General features: G+C 47.6%; 4 protein-coding genes across 4 annotated transcripts in view; 1 reads left to right on the top strand and 3 right to left on the bottom strand.

Annotated features, from left to right (window-relative positions):
* The window catches only part of LOC135809294 (carnosine N-methyltransferase-like), a 13,811-nt gene extending 13,487 nt beyond the window's left edge, over window positions 1-324 (bottom strand). The window contains exon 1 of the mRNA XM_065322618.1: window positions 1-324. This exon is cut by the window's left edge and continues 1 nt beyond it. Within this exon, the coding sequence (XP_065178690.1) occupies window positions 1-91 (91 nt within the window). The 5' untranslated portion in view covers window positions 92-324.
* A 531-nt stretch (window positions 325-855) lies between these two features.
* On the top strand, window positions 856-5,662 carry LOC135809291 (uncharacterized). Its single transcript, XM_065322615.1, has 3 exons — window positions 856-1,880; window positions 4,078-4,111; window positions 4,568-5,662. The coding sequence occupies exons 1-3, from the start codon at window positions 1,114-1,116 to the stop codon at window positions 4,811-4,813; spliced, it is 1,047 nt and encodes a 348-aa protein (XP_065178687.1). The 5' UTR covers window positions 856-1,113; the 3' UTR covers window positions 4,814-5,662.
* Window positions 5,663-6,667: 1,005 nt separating this feature from the next.
* Window positions 6,668-9,922, bottom strand: LOC135809292 (pseudouridine-5'-phosphatase-like). Its single transcript, XM_065322616.1, has 3 exons — window positions 9,565-9,922; window positions 8,161-8,385; window positions 6,668-7,962 (listed from the first exon to the last, which is right to left on the bottom strand). Exons 1-3 carry the CDS (start codon window positions 9,626-9,628, stop codon window positions 7,559-7,561), a joined length of 693 nt encoding a protein of 230 aa, XP_065178688.1. The 5' UTR covers window positions 9,629-9,922; the 3' UTR covers window positions 6,668-7,558.
* A 777-nt stretch (window positions 9,923-10,699) lies between these two features.
* LOC135809290 (uncharacterized) lies at window positions 10,700-22,471 on the bottom strand. Its single transcript, XM_065322614.1, has 12 exons — window positions 21,671-22,471; window positions 19,966-21,130; window positions 19,215-19,336; window positions 17,911-18,030; window positions 17,536-17,671; window positions 16,114-16,253; window positions 15,321-15,450; window positions 14,346-14,574; window positions 13,520-13,725; window positions 12,809-12,947; window positions 11,941-12,126; window positions 10,700-11,573 (listed from the first exon to the last, which is right to left on the bottom strand). Exons 1-12 carry the CDS (start codon window positions 22,094-22,096, stop codon window positions 11,114-11,116), a joined length of 3,459 nt encoding a protein of 1,152 aa, XP_065178686.1. The 5' UTR covers window positions 22,097-22,471; the 3' UTR covers window positions 10,700-11,113.
* Between the last annotated feature and the right edge of the window lie 4,614 nt (window positions 22,472-27,085).

Here is a 27,085-nt window from a genome sequence, read left to right as displayed (position 1 = left end):
TGTAAAACGCAAAAGACCTGAAGACATCTTTGAAATGTTGCTTTTCAGTCTCCAAATCCGTCAAGACCTCGTCGCTATTGTCACTGGCCATGGTGAAGGAGAATGTCTCTATAGACTGATTTGTCCTGAGTAAAATTTAGCCTTTCAGATCACTGTGATCACTGATGCTGGTACAGTCCCGGCCAAAAATGTCAACATCCAAAAGTACATACACACTTGCAATGGAGCCACTCAAAACTATTCGAACCGTGAACCTGGTGAACCACTGCAGAACATTTCCATTCAACGACGACGACACTCGAAGATCTACTCGACTCGAGAGTCAAGTACATGTACTGAGTCTGTACAGAGATGGGCCCTCGGGGGGATCGGGAGTCGACACGACAACGACCGAGTGCTGTGTGTGTGTGTGAAAGATTTGAACAAGTGAGTAGTAAAAACACGACTCATGGAGTCATGCGGACCTGCAGCGAGGTCCTGTTATCATGGTTATATGTAGGGAGTAGTAAAATACTGCCATGCTGGTAGACTGTCACTCGCGCGACGCCGCACGAGACTCGACTCGACTCGTCTCGAGTACAGTACAGTGGTACTCTAGATCTACTGTGGAGTGGTGTTATTTTGCCCGTACAAGAGGCTCAGTTTTCCGTGTGGAAAAAAAAAAAAAAAACTGTGGAGTGGTAGTCTACCGTAGATCTACCCGTACCCGGGCCGTACCGTAAATCGTACACAAGCACATGCACAGTCTAGTCATGATCTGATCAGATGAGGCAGGAAAAAAGTGACGCAAAATGAAAGACCGTCACAAAAAAATCAAAATGCGCGATATGACAGATCTACGAACAGCGAAAGGCAAAAGAGCTTGCCGTCGTCCTGTACTTTTTGGCGAGGTCCGGGCCAGAGGAAGAAGACTGTTGTCTCAAATCAACTCGTACTGAATAACTGTGTAGTGTATTTGTGTAGTTCTGGCTAGTTTTAGTTGAGTTTGCCTTGCCGTAGGGCACTGTGGGGAGTGTGGGCGCAAAACCTGAGGCACACTCGTAGCGTTTCCTGAATAAATGTGCCGACCTGGTGAACAGTGCTGCACAATGCCTCCCAATTGCAATTGCAAACATGGTGCTCGTCTCGGAGTGGCATAGCTTCCATTCCTGCCAGTTGGCAGTGTCTCATAAATTGCTCCCGTTGTTTATTGCTCGGATGGATCCTCAAGCTATTTCTGATGTTGCCGGTGGTGATGCGGGAACGAAAAAGAAAAGTTCCTTTCAAATTACCAGTGTACGAAAGGGAGATACTGCCTCTCTATCGTCTGATGTTGGAGCTATCGATGAATTTGATGTAGACGCAGATGAAGGTGAAGCTGATGGTGACGAGGAGGAAGATAACCTCTCGGGATCTGTGAGCTTAGACCAGCCTAATGAAAATGGTCACCTTGCAGACACTGGTCTAGCAGCGCCTGATGTTCCTCAGTCACAGTCCAAATACAGAGTAGTTCGTATCAAGAAAAATAACACCTCAGTCGATAGGAAGTTTCATCGCGGACGATGGGACTGCTGGGATTTTGTCAATGGGAACGGCGGTGAGCAAACTCATTCGCCAGGTGACGCCCAGAATCAAGAGGAGGAGCAGTCAAGAAAAAACTCCAGAAAGCCTTCTGACATAACTGTTGAAGAGCCACCTTCAGACAATGCTGTCAATCACGATGAATCTAAAAGAAATCCCAGTGCTCCAGCTACTGGTGGTGAATCTAGCACCAGTACAGGCTCTCGGCCATCTGGCTCTGGAAAGAAAGTTGCTTTTGGACCTGTTGCCACCGCTACCGCAGTAGCAACAACTGGTGCAGCAACTGCAGCAGAAGACACTACACCTTCTCAATCGAATGGGTAAGATGTGAACTGTGTGTAGCTCATGATGCTGTAAATGTGTCATGTGTGTGTGTACGTGTGCATGGTGCGCTTACTTTAAGTTCTGCACATGTGTGGATGTGTAACAAATAATAGTATTAAAATGTTATGTTTTAATGGGCAGAAAAATTTGCTTCAACTAACTGTGTGGTGCAATGCCAGGGTCAGAGTAATGGTGGCCAATTCCTCATCCTTGTAAGCTGCTAAATGGTGTAATCCCGAGCACAAGCTGCCGTGTCTAACATAACTTATTCGCTGTCCCCATTACAGCACTGGCCACATGTGCATACATGCATGCATAAACAAGAGTGCATAACTTCCCAGAGTGTGCAATCCACATACATCTCCGTCACGTCATTTTTTGATGTGATGCACCTCACTGTATACAAAAACTGCTTTGTACGTGATCAACTATATTAGATTATCCAATACTAGTACAGTATTAGTGTTAGATAAACCTTGTTATAGTTCACACACATGTTGCTGGTTTGACAGCATGAAACAAGGTGGAGGACACCGTGTTCGGAAACAACCGTGGATGGTTGTAGTAAGGTCACTGTTTCCGAACACGGTGTCCTCCACCTTGTTTCATGCTGTCAAACCAACAACATGATCAACTATGTATCTCAACTGTACACAAAGGTCTGGATGTATCATGAAGAATGACGTAATTCTGAAAATGGGACGTAACAGCTACTTGTCAGCAGTTGCACACTTTGGAAAGTTATGTACTCTTGATTCAGGTTGTGCGTGCGTGTACTGTGTGCGTGTGAGAGTGTGTGTGTGTGTGAGCGTGTGTGTGACAGAGAGTGTGTGAGAGAGTTCTTCGGACTTCAGCCGTTAATGGCAAAAAAATAGCTTGTAGGAATTAGTACCGGCGTATTCCTGGCTAAAAAAAGAACTTGCGTTATTCTGTTACTCCCTAGACTTCGGTCACCACAAGACAAGTTCAAATTGAAATAGCCCCGAAAGAGATGAAAATGTAGATTTCGAAATAGTTGTCTTGCTCAGCTGCTTGTCAGGTCTTTCAGTGGGCTCCCAGCTACGAGTAGAGCCAACAGTACATGACCCCCAGAAGTGTACCTCACATCACGTGACAAACCTGTACACACTATTTGCACCCTGTGCATGGTAGCTGCAGGGTTGTGTGCTACCTGATTTTGGGTACAATTCCCGGGTGGTCGCTTTGCACCGTTTGCCAATGTAACCTTTTGAACCATGTCGTGTGATATGAAACTCTGCCATCGCAGCACTCGATGGAGATTGTACAGGCAGCTGTGCACTCCTGGCGGTTATGTACTCTCGTTAGAGCTTGTAGTCACCGGATCATCAGCTATATTGTTGTTTACTTGGTCATTTTCTTAGCTCCGAATATCATGGGAAAGTTCACTACAAGCATACACAGTGTGATATCAGCTCCTCATGAAAGGTCATGAACTGCGTGCGGTTCTACTCGCAAATGGACTAGAGCTGGTTGTACCTGCCAAATACAAGGCAATTCCCCCTCACAAAAGTGATGGTAATCTTCAATGCATGCCTCCCATTGGCACATTGCGTGCTACACCCGCCGCATCCTCAGTGTGTGACCAGTAGCAAGCGAAGAGGAACTCTCGTCTCGTATTAAGGCCATGCCATTACCAAGCTGGATTCCCACAGCCAACACATTCATTCTCAAGCCCTGACAAAGTCCTATTTTAGCGCCAAATGATGCACACGTCCCGTCTACTTTGGTTCAAACTAAGAACGTTTGACGTCATCACGAGGGGAATGGCCTCCCCTGGTAGTGAATCGTTATTCCAACATTTCAGTGCATTCCTATTATCCGATTCAGCTCCGGTTTCCCAAATCAACACATGCACAGCTCAAAGGCATGAGCGTAGCCGGTCCGGTCCCCCTTTCAGGAGGTGCACATCCGCTTCACCAAAATATTCGGAATATGTAGTATTTGAAGTTGGAATATCAAACGTGTAGGATGGCTGGTGCATGTCATCATGGTCATTATGTGCATGCTGAACCTAGGTCGAACTTTTTAGGGGGTGCCCATACCCCATGCGGGTTAACGCGCATGTCAACGGCATCTATCAAAAGAGGACAGGGGAAATACCCTTTTTGGGGGATTGGAGTTCCCCTTTCAAACAATATGTTCTGCTGCTTGTTTTGATGTATTGTACTACAGCAATGAGCCGAGGGCAGCGGCTGATCATCTCCTTGTAAGTGCAAGCAAGAGTAGTACACTGTAGTAGTACACTGTGTGTTTGTGAAGATGCAATTACCTGTATCCCTGTCTACCAATCGGTAATGTACTACCTCATGCCATGACCCATGTTGATGAGGCATTGATGAATTTCTGGGGGGGGGGGGGGGGGGGGGAGGGTGGTATGGAGTCACACTTGAGGTAGTGGAGGGTTGACTTGTATATTTTTACTTGGGCCATAGCCGTTTCAGGGTCAAACTCGGCGGCTGTGCAACACCATAGCTGTGTGCACTGCGGTGCCGGTTTCCATTAGCAGTCTCTCCTCCTTCTGTAGGCCGTTTGGGGGCTGAGGAAGGAACTGATGTCTAGTTTCATTGCTGACAGTTGTGTACTATGCAACTGAGACTAAAATGATATGCACTCTATCTCATGCACATGTATCTGATGTCTATTGGCGTATGTCAACCTGCAGGCGGCTGTAAACGACGCAGTTCGGAAATTTTCTACAACCCAGCAGCAGGAAGTCCAAACCCTGAGAGTGGAGGTGAATAGCCTCTCACACTCGCTGGATCAGTCAAAGAGTAAGGAAAAGTCAGCCACATCGGAGAATTCTACCCTTCGAGAGGCCAACGATAGCTTAGTGGGGGAAACGAATCGACTCACAGGGCTTGTGCAAGAGCTGATACAGGACACCGCCTCCTCGGCAGATCTCTTATAGTAGTTTATTCCGCTCTTCGTTTTTCATATTGATCCTCGTTGTTTGGTGCTGACGTCGCTGCCCTTGAGTTTCATACTAGTGTATTATCCAAATTGGAAGCAGTGTTCACTTCCATAAAACCATTCTTTTTTGAGCCATGAAACAAATGTCCCTTCTGTCATGTGATGAACATGTGACCGTGCGCTACATCCACCACACCTCTTTCTGACGACGACGGCGACGATGCTTTGTCTCACCACGGCTTTTGTTTAGGCTCGATATCCTTGAGCGCCCCTTTTTTTACCCTGCCACATTTATTTTTTAACACACTACTACCCTAACACTGGATGGCACAACAAAAGATCCCTCCGCTGCCTTGACTGCTGTTGTCACTCCATAGGTGGAGTGGTGGGAGCAGTAGGAGAAAGGGGAGCACCACTTCCTCTCTGCCTTTGACCGTTCTTCTTTTAAGCGCTTGTCAGGCTACTGTTACTTTTCTTACTCCTTAGCCAGTACGCCTGTACTGTGTTGTCTCTGTTGCTTTCTCTCCATCTTCCTCTGCCCCTGTCTCCATCTTGGCTGTCTGCTTTCATATTAATTATTTTGGTCTTTTGTGCAACTCGCCTTGATGTCAAATTCCGTGCCGAAGTATGCCATAGATCTTGACCTCATCTTGTCTCTGTATCCTTCCTCATGTTTCCTTCCTTTCCAGCTCTTTTGTATGTGATGTATAATATTCATCCCAGCCTCAGTTTTGTTGCTGGAGGTACAATCTTGTCATTTACTGGGCAAGTCCCAGGATACTTGCTACAAGTACACAGCAGTAGGTCGTTGCGACCATGATGCACCGAATGCTTTGGCTGAACGTGATCGATGGCGTGAAATGAAAGCGACACAGTGCTGTATGCAGCAGTCACCTGGTTACAGTGCATGTGGATGTTTTGCGATGTGTTCTTGGTGTGGGTGTACTCCCGATCGACCAAAACACTACAGTCATCGTCCTATTGATCAGCTGCATGCAAGCTGGAACTGGAAAATACAAGGCTAACGCTTTACTGGTAGACACCCGTTATGAAGAGCCTCAGCTAGCAGACCCTGCAGTGCTTTGATTCATACCATCTGATTCTGTGATTCTTCATTTGACACACTTCGGTGGGGTTGCGGAAATTCAATCTGTTTTTAGAACTGTTTACGCTCATTTCCCTTGCAGAATTGCAGCAGAAGTTGGAAGGATTTGCAGAATTAGCGCAGAATTTACTGTTTTCAGCCGCAGAATTCTGCACGGAATTTCTGATATTCTGCCACGGAATTCACGGGGGACAGATTGCATCCCTGTTGCAAGGATAATGGGCATAAAAACGCAACCACGCCCAATTCAGTCCCTGTAAATTCCAAGCATTTTTTGAAAATTCTGAACCGTGTTGAAAGCACGATCCGCGATTCTCCAGAAAAGAAATTTTCATCCTTTTCGGTGACATCATGACTCGAGCTTACAAAACTGAATTTCATCACTACGAAACGTGGAAATAGTTTTTCCCGAAATGAATTTGTGAAAAGCAGTAATTGAGTGTGATCCAGTGTTGCTCACGACCCACTTTCATCAACACGGTACACTAGTGTGTGCTCTAGCCAGCAGGTATAGAAGTATGCACTCTGAAGTGCGGATTGCAACATTAATTTCCATGAGGTTCACTTTTTGCTATGCAGAATGGTTCATGCACAGTGCTCCTCAATAAATCCAGTCGCGTCACTCAAGCATGACGCGACTGGATTTCATTGAGCAGCTAGCACTGTACTGAAACATGGCGTGCAGGCTGCTCACATGGCAGGTCAAAGCATGCAGCAAGCAAACAGAAGTCCAGCCAGACTGAGAGATTGTAGACAGAAACAGAGTAGATCTTGGCGTGCAGGCTGCTCACATGGCAGGTCAAAGCATGCAGCAAGCAAACAGAAGTCCAGCCAGCCTGAGAGATTGTAGACAGAAACAGAGTAGATCTCCACTGAGTGCCTCATCCTGCACAAACCTGGAACTGAGGCTGGATATGGATGTGTTCAGCTACCGCATGCATGAGCAGCGGGGATGTTGCTGGAGAGAGCCAGCCCACGTACAGGCCACACCGGTACTTGCAGCTCATAAGAAACAATGCCCTGGCTGGTATTTGTCCACAGCATGTGGCTGCCAGCTGTTAGCGATACTACAAGCAGACTGCTGTCTGTCTAGACACGCCACTGCAAGTACATGTACAGAACTTACAAGACTACCCGCACCACCTGTATAGCCATGTACATGCCACAGCACAGCACAGTACAATCCTAGACTGACAAACAGGTGGTAGCAGTAGAGTAAAGGAAGAAACGACACCGTACACAAGGACAGGAATGGAATAAATATCCCACAAGGAAAATTCAGCAAAAGAGCGACTGGTTGAGATCCGGATCATAGCTGCCAGCAGCTAGGATAAACAAAGGCTAGATTGGCGTGAGCCACTTTTGACTGACCAACGGCTATATTAGTGCCAGTTACTATGACTGAGCTAATACTAATCTTGATGGCTGTGTTGCACATAACACATGCTCACACACACAGCGTGTGATTCATTCAGAAGCAGGTGTCCACGACAATGTCTGTAGCCATCGCACTGGGAACTGACGGCCATTTACGTGTGTGCTGCTTCGGGTCACTCGTGACTACAATTCTTGCATTTAGTCATGTCCAGACGAAGGATGTCATATGGCTGGCTCAATCACCACAAATGCACATGGACCCTAAAATCCAGGAAGGCCATATACCGCCGGATCAAAGTCCTCCAAAGATGCCAGTTCTACGTGCGCCCTACCAAGCAAGGACTTGGACAGATGAGAGTCTGGAACCATGATGCAAGTCATGTTGGCCGCCAATGCAGCCTCTACACCTTGCGGGGCGTCCTCAAATACTAGGCACTTCTCAGGTGCTGGCGGCTCTGAGAATCGTGAAGCAGCGACGAGGAAAATATCCGGTGACGGCTTGGCACGCTTCAGATCAGGATCATCGCCGCGCACGCAGTGATGGAAAAGGGAAAAGAGCTCCTGCTTCTGGCTGGTCTTGGCCTCAAAGGACGATGAGCGAGAGCTTGTCGCGACGCAGATCGGGACGCCGTGGCTATGCAAGTGGCGGATCAGCCTTTCTGCACCTGAACGCACACGCACACACACACACACACAAAGCAGAGCATGAGAGAAGAGAAAACACGCATCCAATCAAATGCGTAAACGTAAAGCACCCTTGTGTCCAACTGCCTCGTTGCCTTCTAAACTTCGGGCAGCAGAGCATACCCAATGGAGGTTATGGGGGAAAAAAAGGAACCTGGGACACACTAGTACAGATTTACCTGGCATCAATTTGCACGTTGGAAAAAGCTCGTCGCGGCGTTTTCTCGTCTGGATCATCATCTCCTCCATGTCAGCCTTTCCCTCCAGCTCCAGCTCACGGAATAGGATCTGCCAGCCCTCACGCTCACTTGTACCCATCAGCTTGCCCTTTACCTCCCATGTAAAGTCCTTGCCGTAGCGGGATACCTGCTCCTGGGTTGTCAGAGTGTAGATGGACTCTGTATCTACAGCAGTGATAAATGGTACCGTCATTACCACACAGAAACGCGGACAGACAGATGGGCACATACAGACACAGACAAACACACACAACATGAATATCAGCGGATGGGATGTGAAAAAATGAAAGAAAATCGATAAGTAGTGTCACCGTGTTGGCACATGCTGCTGCTCTTTCCGGCAGCGTGAGCACTACGTCGGGTTGCCTAGCAACAACCTCATTGGACGTCAAATATGTTATCTACAATTGCAGATTTATTACTAGTAGTTCGACTTGTCGACTCGATGCAATTCTGTGGCACCGTTCGCTTTCAGACACCTCCTAAATGCTTACCGGTACCGTATTTTCTCAAATAAAAGCGCAGGTCTCCAATACTGACCCGGGGTGGCGTGGTGCTCTGTGTCGTATGTAAGATACAGTAAACTGTAATTAACTTAAAGACCACCGTGACTAGTGACCAGCCTGGTACTACAGGCCACTTCGCCAGGCACGGACGGTCTCACATTCATGTATGGTGGTGCAGTGAAAACCTCTAACTAAGGACCACCTGCCACTAAAGACCGCTTCCTCTGGCCCCGAGGGGTGGTTCTTAGTCACAGGTTTTACTGTAGCTCTATTCGAATGAATATTGAGCACTCTACCGAGCCGGAGGACTCTCATTTGTATGACTAGTTTCATACTTAGGCAGAGGGTTGATCGAGATGATCATTCGGTAATTCAGAACATGTAGTGTTGAAATTTTTGGAGAATACAGAAAGATGACTTCTCGGCCAAGGGGACGTTATTGATCAGCTACAGTCCATTTCAAAACTATAGACGCGTACCTAGGCAAAAACCGTTATGCCAGCATCTATACCACATAAAATCTGTGATCACTTTGTGCATAAATTTTTCCAAATTGGGCGTCTGTTATCCAATCCTTTAGAAACTATATGAGAGTAATTGTGGAGCGATCTTGAGCAATATTCCGAAAACTATTCTCAAAAAGTTCCAGCCAAATTTGAAATATTTCAAAAACCCTACGCGTCTATAGTTTTGAAATGCACTGTAGAGGTACACCTTAAATTTGAAATAGCCCCTACATTCCTCTTGCGAGCAGGCTGTAGAACTGAACACAGCAATCCACTGACAACTCAAATGTTTGGCTGAGGATGTTTTTTTCGTACACATTCAAACTTCTTACCAAGTAAAAGTCCATCCATATCGAAGATTACATGGGTGATCTTGGGCTTTGTGGATTCGGCCATGACGGTGACGAATGCGGAGCTTGGGTACAAAAGCTTGATGGTTCGAAACACCAGCCCACAAATGTCCGACACTGAGTGAAGCTAATTAGATTACTGTGCTATATGACTTGAAAGTCATTTTTGTCTTGACTTCAAGTACAAAAAAAGGTTAAAAGGGAATATTCTCCAGATCTGTACAAAAATTAATAATAAAATTCAATGACATTGACATGACTGTTGAACCAGAAGTAATAGTTGGCAGAACTCATCAGCCATTGGTGTACTGACTCGGGTCGACCTGGGGGCGCTAAAGTACAGGTTTACCCTGACACGTACCAAAAGTACATAACCCCCTCTTGCTCGTACTCGTAGTTTACGAATAGGGCTTGAAAGTGCTACGTCACAGCATAGCAACAATTTCAAAAATTCAAAAATTGGATCCACTTGGATCCAGCTTTTGTATGGATCCAAGCACATTTCAAGCCGTCTTACTCTCAGCAAGGTGATGTAACCAGTGAAACTGACTGATTTGGCTACTGGGAGCGGGGTTACAACTGGTGGCGAAATAAAAGTCACACCTGCATGCGACATGAGTGGGTTGCTATGCACCCACATACTTAGGCAATAGCAAAGTCACACCTTAGTGGATCCAAAAATAGAAATCTGATGACAACTTACTACTCCCTGGCCGTTTTGACGTCATCACTTTCAAGCCCTATAAACGGTCCATGTTCCAAGTCTCAGAGTCAGACTCAGAGACGCATGTACGAACTGTATTTCACTACATTGTACTGGTAAGTGACTACTTGTGTGCTCTTGAAAGGCTATTTTTTTTAAAAAGCATGTGAAGCAAGGCTGCGAAGCATGTATAAGCCTAATATTTACTTTGAATTGCTCTACATACAGCAAGCCACGCGCCCAGGCTGTCTGCAATAATGGTTCTTAGCCTTCAGAGTGTTCCGCTTCAGCAATGCTGTGCTTAGCTCAGCCTGGTTGTGGTGTCCTGTCAGGAGGACACCACAACCAGTGACTTCACAATGTGAAGTAGTCACTCTTCATCATATTCACTTACTTGCACATGGATGCCATAAATAGAACTCAAAAGGCGTCACCGCGATAGATTTACTGGAGCTGATATAAATACCATGTACATGTATCAAGAAATTGAAACTTCGGGCTGAGCGGGCAGATATGAAAATGAATAGGAGTGCACACCCTTGAAAAGTTGGATAAGGTGCAGTCGAAATGTGGCCGGCATTCAAAGGCACTGCCACCGACCGGAAGCCGGAGTTTGCGGGTGTTGAGATAAGCATATGTAAACGCACTGTCACGGCACTACTTGGTGCACTATACCAGCTGACCAGATTGTGCTTTGCCACTCGCAAACTCAATTGGTTGGGGAAGAGCATCTGCATGGGACACTGATTGAGCTGCCCGGTGAATGGCCACTAGCTCAGCAGCCACCAGCACCGCCACACCGCGGCGTATTGCACAGGCAGGGTTATTCTAGCTCTGAGAAAGTCGCCGTCGCAGTCCAAACACGACAAACGTCAGCACATAGAACACCAAGAGGATGCTGACAAAAATGGCAAAGTTGTTGTCGAGCTGCTGCTGCCAGGGCTTCAAGTTGTCCGCAAGGTAGGCATCGCCGGTGCTGAAGCACTGCGAGAGTGGATCAGCCGTCGCCGCGGCCGTCGCCACGACAACTGTCGGCAGTGCAGGTGACACGCTGGCTGCACCTGAACAATGCCCCGTACCGTTGCACGTCAGTGCACTTGTGGCGTTGTGCACACCGATCGCCGAGGTTGTATTCGTTAGCGGCGGCTGTGTGGAGACCGCATCATCGTCAGAGCAGCCGGTCAGATTAAGCCCTGCAAGTTCATTGATCTTCAGTATGTTACCAGCATAACCGATAGGCAGTACCAGGGTGATACCGTACAACCACATCGGTAATGTTGAACCCACTCTGAGAAAGGAAAGAAACAACAGAGCGATGATTGGCAATGTTTAGATAAAGTGCACATACATGTACATGCATTTTTAAAGTCAAGGCTAGTCCGGCTAAACAACGATGATGCATGCCTGGCTGTGTAACGTTACATTATTGTAGGGCTGGGTTTTACACGGTCATCGGGTGGTTAGTCATTGTGTGCACTTAGCAAGAAACTGAGTGCTTGATAGTGTGTGTGTGTGGGGGGGGGGGGGGGCTTGGACCACTCCAAGGAAGACCTTCATATACGCATGCTCCGTGCAACTTCCAACAACTTCTTCCTACAAAGCCCATCTACAGTGTACTTGTGCCCGGATACATTAAGTGAAGTTACCATACTAACCTGTAGGTGCCGGATGCAACGGCTATGCTGCCCATGATCCAGAAGGTGGTGGCAGAGTCGGCTGCCTGGATGGTACGGCACACACCCAGCATGAGCACCGCTGTCACTTCGCCGATGCAGTGGAGCAGGAGCACCGTGGCAAAGTAGGTGAAGAACGCACCTGCTTCCAGCGGGACACCGATCAGGCTGCAGTGCAAGGAAAGAGGGAAGAAGTGTGTGATTAATACGCAATGAGAGCACAATGCTATACCGTTTTGCATAGTGAGAAGATGAATAACTGTTTGAGACATAGGCTAAAGCGGACTAGAAGTCATAAAATAATTATGTATGATTCGGAAAGGTCTCCACTGCTGGGATGAAGACCACACGCACCATACTCCATAGCTTAGTGCTAGAACATCACTGGCCTATAGCAAAGTCTGATTCCAGTCATGGTGGTGGCAGTTCTCTTCTCACTCCTCGAACTAATGCATACTTATACTTCCTAGGGAAACCGAAACACTTAGTGACTTTGATCCACAGTCTGTTGTGGTGAATAGAGCTCCGAGGAATCGAGCGATGATGACTCGGAGTGAGGCTCAACTGGTGCAAGTTCCTTTTGTACACCTACAAGTACATACTTTACAGAAGTATTTCCACTCACTGTAGTGGACTGTTTTCCTTTCAAGAATCAAGTTTATCGAGCACAGTAACACCTTAGAGTGTGAATGTACGAGTCGTGAAGTTTTTAGTTTCCGGAGGAAAGTATTATTATAGGTATGTAGTGCAGTGATCTGTCAGTGCCTCAAAGTACATGTATCATGTACGCTTTAGACTACAAGCAAAGAGGTCCCCATCACTCCACAGCCCAATAGCCGTGACAACTTACACGTAGACAACTAGCGTCCACAGAAGGCTGCTGATGACCGCAAAAGGAAAGCAGTGTAAGAAGTAGGAAAGTAAGAAGAGAAACGAGCCGTACAGGCCTTCCTTGGACTCCCGGCGGTACAGATCTCTCAGCGGTGGACCTGCAGTGAGCGGAGCCGCGCACCATGTAAAACGCATACAAATACTCACAATCAACCAACGACGAGGACGGCGGAGTGGCAGAGCAGAGACGCACACTTCTCCGGGACGTCACCCTCCATGCACACGGTGTGGCAACTCATGCAGAAAGATGCATACAATGTTTACGGCAGACAGGCGCTTTACCACATAGACTAGGAATGTGTTGCTAGAAAAAAGAGCAAAGCTATATCAGGCTGCCTAAAGTGAACCACCAGTTTCCAATGGAAAGCTCCAGTCAAATGCAGTACACCTGTCAAGGGAAGCACACCACCAATGACCATGGTCCACCAGTTCAAGGGGACTACTACAGCCAAGATCAAGTGCATGGTGCAATGTGCAGTCAACAAACCTGGTGTAGGGGGGGGGGGGGCACCTGTATCCAGTCACCACCTGTGCAAGAGCATCTGTTTTGGGGTCCCTTTGAGAAGCGAGCCTAAGCAGATTTGATGGTACACGTAGGCAAACACAGTATGTGTACTTGCAAGTACCAAGGCGCACTCTTCTACATCACCGAGACAAAACTGTCACTTACACAAGTTCATAGCTGTGACCGCGGAAGCCAATGAGATCTCGACGAGCGTTTCCAGCCGAAAGCCGTTTCGGTCCTGAAGAGATCGCTGGTCGTCTCTGGAGCCCAGTCGTGTGAAAAACAAGAAGAGGTAGATCGCCAGGATTGGTAGCTGAAACGCTCGTGCAAATACTGCACTGGAGCTGCGAACCGTGTTCACGAACGCACGTCTACGTGTAGGATATGTGGAGACAAGAGCAAAGGTAGAGCAGTAAGACAGTAAGACAGAGAGAGAGAGAGAGAGAGAGAGAGAGAGAGAGAGAGAGAGAGAGAGAGAGAGAGAGAGAGAGAGAGAGAGAGAGAGAGAGAGAGAGAGAGAGACAGAGACAGAGAGACAGAGAGACAGAGAGAGAGAGAGAGAGATTGAGAGCGAGAGCGAGAGAGAGAGAGAGAGAGAGAGAGAGAGAGAGAGAGAGAGAGAGAGAGAGAGAGAGAGAGAGAGAGATTGAGAGATTGAGAGAGAGAGAGAGAGAGAGAGAGAGAGAGAGATTGAGAGCGAGAGAGAGAGAGAGAGAGAGAGAGAGAGAGAGAGAGAGAGAGAGAGAGAGAGATTGAGAGATTGAGAGAGAGAGAGAAGTTAAAAGGAAGGGGGGGGGTACATGTGTTGAAATAGAGAGGCGCATGTATGCCATGTATAGGGTAGGAGGGTCAGGCAGGCAGAGACCGTAATAGACAACATGTGCAACAGAGAATAAGTGAAAAGCAATAGAAACCTTGTCTCAAACACAGGCCCATCGTCTGGTCCAGTGTATGCGGTTCCTTGACTGTGGATTTAGAGCAAACTACGTACTTTGTGAGAATCTGCAGTCTGCGCCAAGGTGGCGGTCCTTCCACTGGTCGCAGGCTGCCCAGCTTTACAAGGCTCCGTTTCCTAGCGCGCTTGGTAGCGAGTGGCCGTAATTCTTCCACAAGCTCCTTGTACTCTTCGGTGTCCTGATATGCCTCCTTGAGAGCAACAACACAAGCTGCTGTGAGCTCTTCCTGGTGGGAGCAGTTATTGTTGACGCTAGCTAGCTTCACTGGAAATAAGATGTAACACGGAGAAGACATACATGTAGAGAGCATGGGATTCAGGTTACAAACCGTACAATGTGCAAAATTACTTCAAATTGAAGTTCCATATTTTCTGTGGTGTTCGCTGCACTTGGTCTAATCTACACCCCCCCCCCCCCCCCCCTACGAGCACAGAGTTCATTTCTTTGTTGCCATTCGGTGTATAAGCCACACGTCAGACTTTTTTTGACGATTTAACTTGATGGGTATCGATACATACAAGACGCCACCAATGGTTAAACATTGAGAAGCATGACTGAAGTTCTACAAAAGCTGCCTAGTTTGTTCTTCACCCTGAACTGACAATACACTGTATGTAGAAAGATTTGTGCTAGTAGAATCATTCTACGCTAGCGTATGCAGTACATTGCTGCTACAAAAGTGGTCGATAGATAAACAAAGTGCAGAACTATTCACACACTTTGGCCTAAATGGATACATTTGTTGCTGATGATTCTGAGTTTTTCACAGCCAAAAGGTGACGAGCAGACAACAATAACAACCTATCATGGACTCGTGTTGTTTGATGATCGCCTTTCGGTGTGCAACTCAGAGTCACCATCGTCAAATACGTCCATGGCTTTGTCCACTTTTCGCTTTCTATGGTTGCCGGAAGACTCGGAACATGCCATGAATCTGCTACTTGTTTTGGATTTGCATGCAGAGCGGAGTATGACACAAAAGCTGTCGCATAATGGCTGCATTGCCTCACCAAAGTACTGCAGTGGATTGGCATCCAGCGGACAAGAGAAGCCAATGCGGTTAAAGTGCAGCAACATCTGCTCAGACGGACCAGCCCAGACAAGTTCGCCATCATTCATTAGCACAATGTCATGGAAAACCTGCCAAGAATAGAGAGGAAACAGCAGTATGCACAAGAAAGTAGGCAAAATCAGACAAGGATTCTAGAAGTAATCCTTCAAGAGGAAACCTTTGAGTTTGTAAACGAGCAACGGTACCTGCTGTCCAGTAACAGAACATATAAGCATATTCCTGATTGTGCTAACAGTTCACACAAACAAGTGCAACATGGTAAAATTCAATGATCGGGCGTGCATTCTGCATTTGGCTACACTTCTGAAGGGCGGTGGGAAGTCTTCAAAGGAGGATGCCTCAAGCCTAATGGTGCTACTTCAGCCTTTTGACAATTTAGCTAAAATCCTGAGCATCATCCTCTCAAGCCCCCTCCCCTCCTCCATTCCTTCCCTGAGCACTCTTCTTTCGTGCATCATTCTCTCTTGAATCTGTCAAGTGTCGTGTATGAGATACAGTACAACCTGAGACTACCGACCGCCCCGTCGGGCCAGAGAAAGCGGTCTTTAGTTGCAGGTGGTCCGGCTTTAGTTAGAGGTTCGCTCCGCACAACCATATACGAATGTGAGACCGTCCGTGCCTGGCGAAGTGGTCTTTAGTACCAGGCTGGTCGTTAGTCACGGTGGTCTTTAGTTACAGGTTTTCCTGTTCATATAATTCAGTTGTGTACTGGTATGATGATGTCACGGTACCTTGAAGAGATCAGAGCGGGGCTGATGAATGGACATGATCACCACGTGCTGTTGCTGCGTGAGCTTAGTCAGTGTGTACACAAGCTGAGTGGTGGTGAAGCTGTCCAGACCAGTAGTGGGCTCATCCAGTACAAGAATAGCTGAGAAACAATGGCGAGAAAGACACAGTTAGTTACACTCCACCTGCAGTACTAGTACGTGATGACATGATTGTGTATTTCAAACAAAGCAACTAGTCAGCCAGTCAACCTTGTGAATAGCGACCCTCGATCGTGCATGAGAAAAAAATGTCGTCATTAGCAAGTTGTGGCTATCCGTGAGGTTGAGTGTATACAGTAAAAAGGTCACTAGACCTGGAGATTGTGTCATTATTATTATTATTATTATTATTTTTTTTTTTTTTACGCTATTGCTGGCACTGGCATCTTGCTTTCCGGCCTATTTTAGCATTCCGCTCTCACCTTCATGAGGTTATGCCCACTTTGGTAGGACTGGAACCAGGGACCTTGCTATTCGAGAGCGATGCTCTAACCAGCTACACAGTATGATTCTCATCCATGGTGATGGCAAATCTATCCTTCTGCGACCAATCAATATCTGGCTTGCATCATACTGAGAGAAAAAGAGCAGTATGGGCGAAGCAGGTGGCCTAATTTCCTAAAAGGACTTCCAATCAAGTCAGTTTTATCAGGTTATATGTTGCACTCAGTAGCAAGTCAACCCATATGTGCAATCTCACCCCACCAGCAGTCACAAACTCCTTGCAAATTTAATGTCACAATCAATACTGTTGCCATGCCACTATGCACTGACATCATACAGGGATGTGACATCATACATGGCGGTGACACCATACAGGGCTGTGACATTATACAGGGCTGTGACATCATACAGGGCTATGAGTCTAAGACATCATACAGGGCTGTGACATCATACAGGGCTGTGACATCATACAAGGCTGCGACATGCTATAAGGTCGTGCCACCTTACGCAGTGCAATGTACAATTTTTTACAAGATAGCCACAAACCATCCTGGTGCAAACGCCAGCAAAAATGCACATACAGTCAACTTCGCTTATAACGACACTCGGCGGGGCATCGGAAAAGTGTCCTTATTCGCGAAGTGTCGTTATACCCGAAGTCTCATTATGTATTACAGTTGGATGGGACTTTGCTCTGGGCATGGAAATTCTGTCCTTATTCGCGAATTGTCGTTATATCCGCAGTCGTTATAAGCGAAGTTGACTCTAGATACACATAGCGATGGCAGGCGAAGCAGTGGAGGCAGGGCAAGAGCAGCTAAACTGACCAAGGGTCTCTGTATCAACACTGCTCATGCGCGATGAGATAATTATTATCTCAGTGGCAAGTGTAACATCAAACATCGTGCACGATCATCAATATTCTTTCAAAGTACTTACGAGGTGCGGACAGGATCTGCACGGCTATACTGACACGTCTTCTCTCGCCACCCGACAGTCCTCGGATACTGTAGCCATCCCCAATCTGCTGGTCAGCCACATGGTCTATTCCCAACTCTGTGAGTATTGCCCACAGCTGTCAAGACAGACAGAGAGACGGGACAGACAGAGATACGGTTCAGTGTTTTATGTGTCCTTGTTGACATCTCACATGTGTACTCTTTGCTCCCGGACAGCAGTCTGCTGCACTGTACCAAGGTATGATTGTGAAATCATCGTTATCAACCTGACTGAGAATACTGTTTCACAGAAATAGAGATATCAGGGCCCAGTCTGCCGTCCTGGCATTATCATTCTGAGCAGTGGTAGACTCACCCGTAGCATCAGTCTTCCTTTTGTAAGCGACTTTGCCATGCGCAGTTGGGCAGCATAGAGCAAGGTCTCCTTCACGGTGAGAGCGGGCAGCAAGCTGTCATGCTGCGCCACGTAGCCAACCTGGTCACACGTATGTGGGGATGCAACGTAGACATACATGTACATACATATACATGTGCACACAATACAATCATACCGATTGTCAAAGAAACACATACTTTCCTCAAATTGATAACCGAACACTTTAAAAATTCCTTACAGTGACAACTGGACAGTCTGTTTCACACACCTGCTTACACTGTCAGGTAGTGGCTCATAAGTTGGAGCTTTGAATGACCTCAATAGTTCGAGATAATCAGTCAATAACCTAGCATTTGATACACCTCTGAGACACGGCAGTTTAATGCTACTTTATACTGAGTTGAGCGTTTATGACTCAGTGTGCTGATCCTAATAAACCAGATTTCGAACCTGTACTGGTGCACACATCCTTCTGTCAACCCTGCAAGTGTGGGTCCAGCAAACTGTGTCGGCCCAGAGATCGGTACCCATACCAACATTGCACAAGGGGAGCCGCTGCGTGGCTCAGTACCGCCGGTACCATCCTATTTCATACCATGCCAGTACAGGGCCGTCGGCACCACTGGTGCGGCCGGTACGACCATGGCTGTGCCAAATTCTCAAAACGTCGGTCCACGTGGAACGTCCAAAACCGGGGAGGAAAAGTTTCGATGTATGATTTTGTACATGCAATAAACTATGTATAGAGATCTATAATAAATCCGTTGAACTATAATAGATAATTCACAGTCTGAAACTAGTGTATTCGGCATTGGAATATCAGACTTGCAAGTTGTACCCTGGAAATGCACCGAAATGAGCCCAGAGTGCAAGCTTTGCCTCCTAAATTCCTAAACTTTTCTGGGGAGGACCCCACACCCCCTTCAAAAGAGCACCGCTCAGTGGAAGCTGCCTCCGGCCCTGCATTACACTGATGGTACTCGTACCTACCCATCTCATCACAGCGTACCTACATGCTGTGATTTCTGGAGCATAAGCCGCACTTTACACATTCGTAATTCACCTAAACATATGCCTATACTACAATGGTCAAAAGAACCGTGCTATACAGGGCAGATGTCTGTATTTCGTGACAAAAACTTAAATTCTGAGTGCGGCTTATACGCCAGTGTGCCTTACACTCCGGAAAATATGGCACCCATGTCATCACATTGTACTTACATGCCCATGCCATCACATCGCGCCTACATATCCATGATTGCAGTCACGTTGATTGTACTTACATTGAACCTGACCCATTCTCTAGTGGAGCGCACTCCGTTGAACATCACCACCCCGTCGACGTTGGCCGTCTTGCGGCTGTAGCGCTTGGCTATCGTGTTGAGCAGCGTGGTTTTGCCGCACCCTAATACACAGCAGGTGCATGCATGCGTCACACATGCAGCTCGGCTGAGCACAATACCTCGCCAGGCGTAGCTGGCACATCTGTTGGGTGGTGACCTCGTACCAGAGCACATATGTGGTGTGGTGACCATAATAGACTGTACATCTGTGGTGTGGTGACTATGTACCATCGGTAACCTCATAGTCGCCATTTAGCCTATTTTGCCTATGTAGTACGTATGACGGTGTATTTGCTGGTGTGGTGTCCGGACTACCCTGGCTGTACGCAAGCGACGTGCCTGCCTCGGCAGAAGGGTATGTAATGGACACCGCGTGAAATGATACGCACTGGGGTCTGCCATGACGCCAGCCTGCCTGTTGCCTGCACACTCATTTAGCGTGCACAGGAGTCGGTCTTTTGATTGGTACACAGACTTTCCATACCAGACGCCTGGCTGTACTATGTCTGCACGCTGTTTGGTGGGTGAGACAACCAGTTTACAGAGGCTGCCTGTTTGTATTTTGTTGTCAGCATTGGCAAAAGACAGGTTGGTTCATGCACCATTGAGAGTTGGATTTGATAAGGAGTCAGCCTCTCTCAACATTCACCCCCCCCCCCCCCCCCCGTCTGCGCCATTCCCGTGTTCTTACCTGAGGGGCCCAGCACAGCAACCAAGCTGCCAGGGTCAATTTTCATTGTGACGTTTTTTAAGACTGCTGTTCCAGCACTGGCCGTAGCGTTCACGCTGCTAAGTGAACCTTTCTTTTCCTTCAGCCTGTTCCAAACCCTCCTTGGTACGCTCACTGATTCCGGTACTGTGTAGCTCACGTTGAAACACTCCACTGTGGTCGGTTTCAGCTCAAACTCCTTCATGTGCCAGCGGAAGGTCTGGTCGATCGAGCGTCGGCGAGCGTGCATCTCTCTTCTAGTAGTTGTGTGCGCTTCATCCTCGAATACGGAATCACCATGCACTTCCTGGGAGACAGCAGGCATCTCTTCAGTGCTGCTCCGCCGTGAATATCTTGTCTGATCGTACTCATACTTGACAGGTGGCATACCGTACACTGACGAGGCACTGGATGACCGCGAGGAGACGGAGCTACGTCGTCCACTGTCCAAATTGTCCACTCCTAGAAACATCCCACCAGAGGAGGATGGCACCTGCTCAGACCTGCCCATCGCCGGCTTGTCATTGCTTGGCATGCTGAGGCCAAGACTTGTGGGACGGGCACGCGGTTGCTGCGGCTGCGTCTGTGGGGATGACCTTCCACTGGAGGCTGCTGAATGCTGCAGCTTGAAAGTAACCGACCGTCGTCTGCCTCCCTGCTGTCGTGTAGAGATGTCTGCACGCTCCTGCTCAGTGAGCTCCGCACCAGCACCGGCGCTAGCAGCAGCCGCAACAACAGCCATATTACTACCGCCCGTCCGCCGTCCGGTTCTCATGACTCCCGCGACCAGAGCAGGTCCAGCTGCTGCTGCCGCTGCCGCAGCTGCTGCCATGGTTGGAGATCGTGTTACTGAGCGCACGCTCCTCGGAGTGGTGGTGCATGACTCGCCGTCGTCACTCCCCGCCAACACGTTGATGATCGGCGGAAACATCAGCGTGGAGGAGGGAAGATTGGCGCCGGGTGTGTTCAACGTGTCACGACTACCCCGACTACCCCGGGTGGACGGTGAGCCAGAACACGGCATGGCTTCGGAGAGATTGATGGAGATCGGCGTGAGAGCTCCATCATCCGGTGAGTGCAGTTGCGCTTGATTTACAGAGCCAATGCTTTCGTCAACAATGCTCGTTTGCGGTGATTCCCACCACGCCTGCACACGGACCAACAACCGTGAGAAAAGCAAACATGTCAAGACCAAGACATGAACTTTCTCCTTTTCTGTCACGTCCAGTACATTTGACCGAGATGCTTCCAACACACTCCGTGACATTGGACCACATCTACCCGGCCTGATCTACAATACCGGTACATTACTAATCTGCACTATAGACTACAGACTAGTGCAGTACACTTCTGTCATCATGTCAATGTGAGGCACTGAGTCTGTCCAGATGTAAGGATACCATGGCATGCATGTTTTACTAGCCTGCCTCCCTATCTGCCGAAGTCTATGTATGTTGTTCATGTTAGTACAATCATCTACCGACAAACATGTGAGGTGTGACGTATATCTACCATGTAACAAGAGATCTGGGAGCCAATCCGTGCCTCTACGACTGTACGAGTCAGCACTACCACTAGTCTACACTCACTAGTACACTACTCTGTGGCCCGTGTGGGTGTAGATGATCTACACTATACTACGACCACACTCTACAGCAAGGTCGGGCTCACTACCATGGCTACTAACCGGTTTATTCCCCAGACGATCATGGAGGGTTTTCATAACCCCCTCAGGTGATGGCAGTTCATCATTGTCACGACGCAAGGGAGTCGTTGGTACGGAGACGCTGCGGACGGCAAAACGACTCCTCAGCTGGCCAAGATGCAAGCTCGCCGCAGTGTCCAAGCGCCGCCCGTCATTCTCTGCAGCATCCGGCGCAGTGATACCTTTGCTTCGTCTGTGGTCGGCCGGTGGAGCGCTCCGAACGCCGCCCGCAACAGCAATGGGAATGGATCCGAGACTGCTGGTCTTCCGTCGCAAACCACGTGTAGAGCGACTTGACTGCCTGCTGAACTGTCTGAGTGTGGAACGGGAGCGAGCAAGATTGGTGCTGTCATTGTCCTGATAGAACGCCGCTGTCCGCTTCTGATAGCGGAACTTCGGAGCATACATTCTGCTGGTGATTTCTTTGTTTACTCTCTCTTCGGGTCTTCGCCGAAAAGTGCTCTTTCTCTTTTCGGAATCGACTCTTCTTTGAAACCCTCTTCATTGACTAGCCATCGTCGTCTCGTAATTATTTTGAATCGCCTCCACATTTGTATGTCATTCAAATGTGGCGCTGGGGTTCGAAATTCTACTCCATCTGCCGAGCACGTCAACATTCCAGGCATCCAAAGCAGTCGAGAGTTGGCAGCACCTGCGACAGTAGTCAGTACGACGCCCCAGTCGTGCCAAGCCTGTCGAGAACAATGGCCGTACTCACGATACTCGCGTGTCCTGTCCCTCCCAACGGCCGCCAATGCCGTCAAGGACGGTCAAAAACTTCCCACGCTGCACTGTCACAGTGTCAGAGGCAAACTAAACAATGTTACATACAAAAAATTGTATTGTTGCCTACATGATACCATTAATTGTATACAGTCAGTGATGTTCATGATGAACTAAAACATAGTATTAGTAAAATGAGGAGAAGAACTCAATGACAATGAAATCCAGTCGCGTCACGCAAGTATCTACAAAAGGTAATCGGCGCCTTGCATCATTTCGCAGCCCTGTGTTCGCAGCAATCGCAGGTCTAGCCTCTACTCTACATTGTAGTCTAGCCCAGGGCTGCGCAACGCCCGGCGCGTACTTGAGTGACCTGACTGGATCTCAATGAGCAGCACTGTGGCGGTAGTACAGACTCAGTACATGTATCTCTCTTTACTTTAGACTAGTCAGAGTAGTCTTACTACTGCACTTAGCCATTGGCGGACTATGTTCGGCCAATCGTCAAATAATAATTATGCTTTTGATTATGTCACAATTATGCCATCAAATATGCTGAATTATGCTGAATTATGCTCGGTTCGACTATGTATTCAAGTTGTACATAGAGGATTGAGAAACCACGTATACACACACGGCCATGCCCTAAGCATAATTTTTGTCTAAACCGAAAGATTCTGCCGACCTTACACGTTGGGATCCGTACATAATCATTATGCCAGAGCATAATTTTTTGACGAAATCCCAAGATTATGCCAAATATTATGCCGGCATAATCTGCCAAGGGCTATGACAAGGAGTCGTAACTGGGGTATTTAAAAAAAAACATCTGCAGGCTTTCTGACAAAGCTGTATTATGTCCCTAAGCATAATTTTTGTCTAAACCGAAAGATTACGCCGACCTTACACGTTGGAATTATTATGCCGGAGCATAATTTTTTGACGAAATCCCAAGATTATGCCAAATATTATGCCGGCATAATCCGCCAAGGGCTAACTGCACTACATGTATCTAATATTGACTGCGTACGAGGTCAATAGGAAATAAAAGCCGAGTAAAAGACCGAGAGGCGAAGCTGAGGTCTTTTAAGTTTTATTTCCTATACTGACCAAGTACGAAGTCAATAGGTAGATTTATCACGACTAACCAAAGCATGACTGTGTTCAATCGCTAAAAGTAAACAGGAGTCGAATTATAAGCGGCCAATATAGCCCTAAGGAGTCAAATATTCCTGGCAAAAATCTATGTGAGTCAATACTAAGGGAGTGATAAACAATGGTATACATGTAGCCAGGTCCCAGCCAGTCCGAGTCACCATGTGTATTGTTACCTGCATGTCTTTGCTCTACTAGTACTAGTCTGTAGTAACGTTACTAATACGAGTCGAATGGTCTTGGTTCGAGGAAGCTGAGACGCTCCCTTCCTCCTTTATTCCCAATCGAACTCACGCACTTCCACCGAAACTGGGTGACTGCGCCCTACTACAAGTACTAGTCTGGTAGATGGGGATTGTGCAGACTGCAGGGGACTCGGGAATATGAGGATGATGGATCAGTCCCGGCACCTTCATGGCTCCCTGTCACCACAACAGCAGTTGCTTCTGGAGACGGCCGTTGAAAAGGAGTCTCCAGCTGGCTCACGACACCTCCCTCCCTCGTGCATACTACTACTAGTAGATCTACTAGTAACCATTCTGAACAAAGCTGACTTCCGTTATGCACTCTGCCTGCGTCACGGTCTGTACATGGTCTCCCCGATACCTGTGTGCATTGGTGTGTGTGGGTGGGGTTGCCCTCACCACGGATCATGCTCTAGCATGCACATGTGGGGGATACCCCATCGCTCGCCACAACGAAATTAGAGATCTGCTGGCAGAGGTAACGCGGGAGGTGGTGAGCCTGAGCCGTGAGGGATGTAGAGACCGAGCCGACTCTGCTTCCGTATCAGGGAGAGGATTTGCGAGGCCGGTCAGCCAACCGGTCGGCAGGGGCCCGCCTGGATATTCGGGGTCAGGGCCTCTGGTCGAGGCAGGATGCTTTTTTTTGATGTACGGGTCACTGACCCGAGAGCCTCCCTGCTGTCTCGTTCGGAAGTCCTGAGTCAGCTCCAGGCACATGAAAAGGCCAAAAAAAGAACCTATTGCGAGGGAACAGGGTAGACCGTGGAGCTTTCACTCCTCTCGTCTTCAGTACGTCCAGCATGTGCGGTAAAGAGACCACACTGTTCTTGAAGGCACTGGCATGCCAACTACTGTAGTGGACAAACATAGCGAACTGGCTTACTCAGTAGTAATGGCGAGCTCCGAAGCCTCCTGTCATTTACCCTGCTCCGTTGGGCCATAACATGCTTCCGCGGGTGCAGGTGGTCGTATGGTCGTAGGCGAGATCACGGCTTCTTGCATGTTTCAATATTGTTAGTGCTTGGTTTGGTGATTTTTTGTTGCACCGCCGACTGTCTGTACTTGCCATCCTCTTAGATTTCCGGTGGGTTCAGTCCCCGTTATGGCAACACAGGATTGGGTCATTCTTCATATTCTTGGCATTAGGTTGGTGTTTTGATCATTTTTTTTGTATTGAGATATTGTGTCATACATGTATGTAAGCACATTTGCTTTGCCCGTACAAGAGGCTTTCCCACACTGTACTAGATGGGTATTTGTATGCAAAATGTCAGAAAAAGCGCCATCTACATGTAGTTCTTATAAAAGCACGAATGACCGCGATTGGCCCATGCGTTGTAGTATTTTGGACTGCTTGTGGAGCCTCGTGTAGGCCTTGACGGATTATGCTAGCATAATTTTTCGCATAATTCCTACCAAAATCGAATAATCGCATAATTCATGGCAAATTGCATACGAATCGCATAAAATTGTAATAATCCGCCTGTTCGCATCAAATTCCATACAGTTGTACATGTTCTACAAGTACAAGTAGATGCACCAGGAAGTCGTAGGTTTACGACTCCCTTGATAACATGTCCAGTCCACTACAATCAGTGATGGTCGTAGCTAGGTCGGACGGTGCGTTGACCCCGTTGAACTTTTGCTACTACAGTACGCCCTCTACAAAAAAATTCCCCTGGTATTTTGCACAGCACCATCATGCATTAGCAGCATATGTGAGCATAATGCGGCATAATATGATAACTTTTAGCATAAAAATAGCATAATTCTGCAATTTTTTCAGCAATGCGAAAAGCATAATTTCACGAAAATATTAGCATAATCCGTCAAGGCCTAGCCTCGTGTCAGATTCGTTACCACGTTATCACGCACTTCTTTTACATGAACAGACTGTACACGTCGATCTCTTCACTCTTCGCAGCAATGATATCCAGCAATAACATCACACCATGTGTGGCACTATGTGCTCACCCCTATAAACCTCACCCCCCCCCCCCCCCCCCCCTGATCTTTCAACATCATTGTTGGAGAAGCCAACAAGAAGGTATATTAAATGCCTCATTGGGCGAAACGCTTCATACAGTGTGTACACTCGGAGGGAGTCGTGGTTGTTCATGACACTGCTCCACCAAGGACGAGTTGCAGAGCCTAGTACACACACTTGAGAGGAATCAAAAGCGTTTCTGAGAGAGTTACAGCAGAAACGCTTTTGATTCCTCTCAAGTGTGTGTACAGTATGTACATGATTGTACTGTATGCACAGTATCAGTGTTTGTCAGAATCAAGTCTTCAACAAGCGTTGCCCTTTATCCAAACCATTGGCTTAGCTATGCACATGTGCCCGTGTTTGTCGAGTGTCGAGACGCGATGTAAATATATGTAGACAAACAAAATTCACAAATAATTCACGGTCGTTCTTTTGTCACAATTATTGTGACAAAAGAACGAGGCTCACATTCTGCTGGCAGATCCAGTCCAGTTGTAGTTAGGCATGGGCGGGTAATGCTAGCATTATGGCTGGCATTATAGTCCCCTTTTTCCAGGTGGCATAATGCTGGCATTACAACACCATTTCGCATGCAAAATTGGCATTACAAGCATAATTGCCGGCCGACAACGGTGCCATGCATGAAGTTGGCTAGGTCCAGTTCCGAATATCGTGCATCGCAGCATCTGAACCCGTCCGGCTTTGTCCGGAGACTTGACGTTGCAAATCAACCTTCTCAGTGGATTGTTCCAGACAACATGCTCACTGCTGTTTAAGTTTTTTTCTTCTACGCTTTGGCCTTGATCCAAGACGGCCTTCTTAGATCGACTTTTCCAACTTTCAAACTGGCATTATGGAGTAGTGTGAGCATTATAAGTGGCATTATCCTCATATTATGAGCATTGCCTTTAGCATTATCGCAGCAAATAACTAGCATTACCCGCCCATGCCTAGTTGTAGTACCATTCTTTGTAGCGTCGAGTCCGTAACAGTTACAGTTGCTTGTGATCTGGTGATGCAGGACTGGGAAATGACAAACGACGAGTCTTCTAAGACGTACATGACATTGTAGATCTCCACACTGACTGTGATTATCATAAGACATTTAGTAAGTAACATAACTCACTGACATGACATGGTTCAACTGTTGACGTCTTCTGCGGGGTCGGGAAGTACGCGGAAGACATGGCCTTTTATTGCTTTGCCTTTGGTTTGAGGAACTGCTGGCGTCATAATTATCACTTTTCGGTGCCGACTGTCGAGTGTCGTGTCATGTCGTGCACC

The sequence above is a fragment of the Sycon ciliatum genome, chromosome 2 (assembly GCF_964019385.1).
Source record: "Sycon ciliatum chromosome 2, ocSycCili1.1, whole genome shotgun sequence".
Taxonomy (NCBI): Eukaryota; Metazoa; Porifera; class Calcarea; order Leucosolenida; family Sycettidae; genus Sycon; species Sycon ciliatum.
The sequence above is the reverse complement of the archived record's forward strand: the minus strand, read 5'-3'. Positions and strand labels throughout refer to the sequence as shown.

Coding starts and splice junctions, on each gene's coding strand:
- LOC135809292 (XM_065322616.1), bottom strand. CDS start 9,628: ATGGCCGAATCCACAAAGCCCAAGATCACCCATGTAATCTTCGATATG. Junction 8,386..9,564: donor TATGGATGGACTTTTACTTG/GTAAGAAGTTTG, acceptor TCACTGCTGTAG/ATACAGAGTCCATCTACACT. Junction 7,963..8,160: donor AACGTGCAAATTGATGCCAG/GTAAATCTGTAC, acceptor GTGTGCGTTCAG/GTGCAGAAAGGCTGATCCGC.
- LOC135809290 (XM_065322614.1), bottom strand. CDS start 22,096: ATGTATGCTCCGAAGTTCCGCTATCAGAAGCGGACAGCGGCGTTCTAT. Junction 18,031..19,214: donor GAGAATGGGTCAGGTTCAAT/GTAAGTACAATC, acceptor ACGTGTGACCAG/GTTGGCTACGTGGCGCAGCA. Junction 17,672..17,910: donor AAGGAAGACTGATGCTACGG/GTGAGTCTACCA, acceptor CTGTCTTGACAG/CTGTGGGCAATACTCACAGA.
- LOC135809291 (XM_065322615.1), top strand. CDS start 1,114: ATGGTGCTCGTCTCGGAGTGGCATAGCTTCCATTCCTGCCAGTTGGCA. Junction 1,881..4,077: donor ACACCTTCTCAATCGAATGG/GTAAGATGTGAA, acceptor ATTGTACTACAG/CAATGAGCCGAGGGCAGCGG. Junction 4,112..4,567: donor CAGCGGCTGATCATCTCCTT/GTAAGTGCAAGC, acceptor GTCAACCTGCAG/GCGGCTGTAAACGACGCAGT.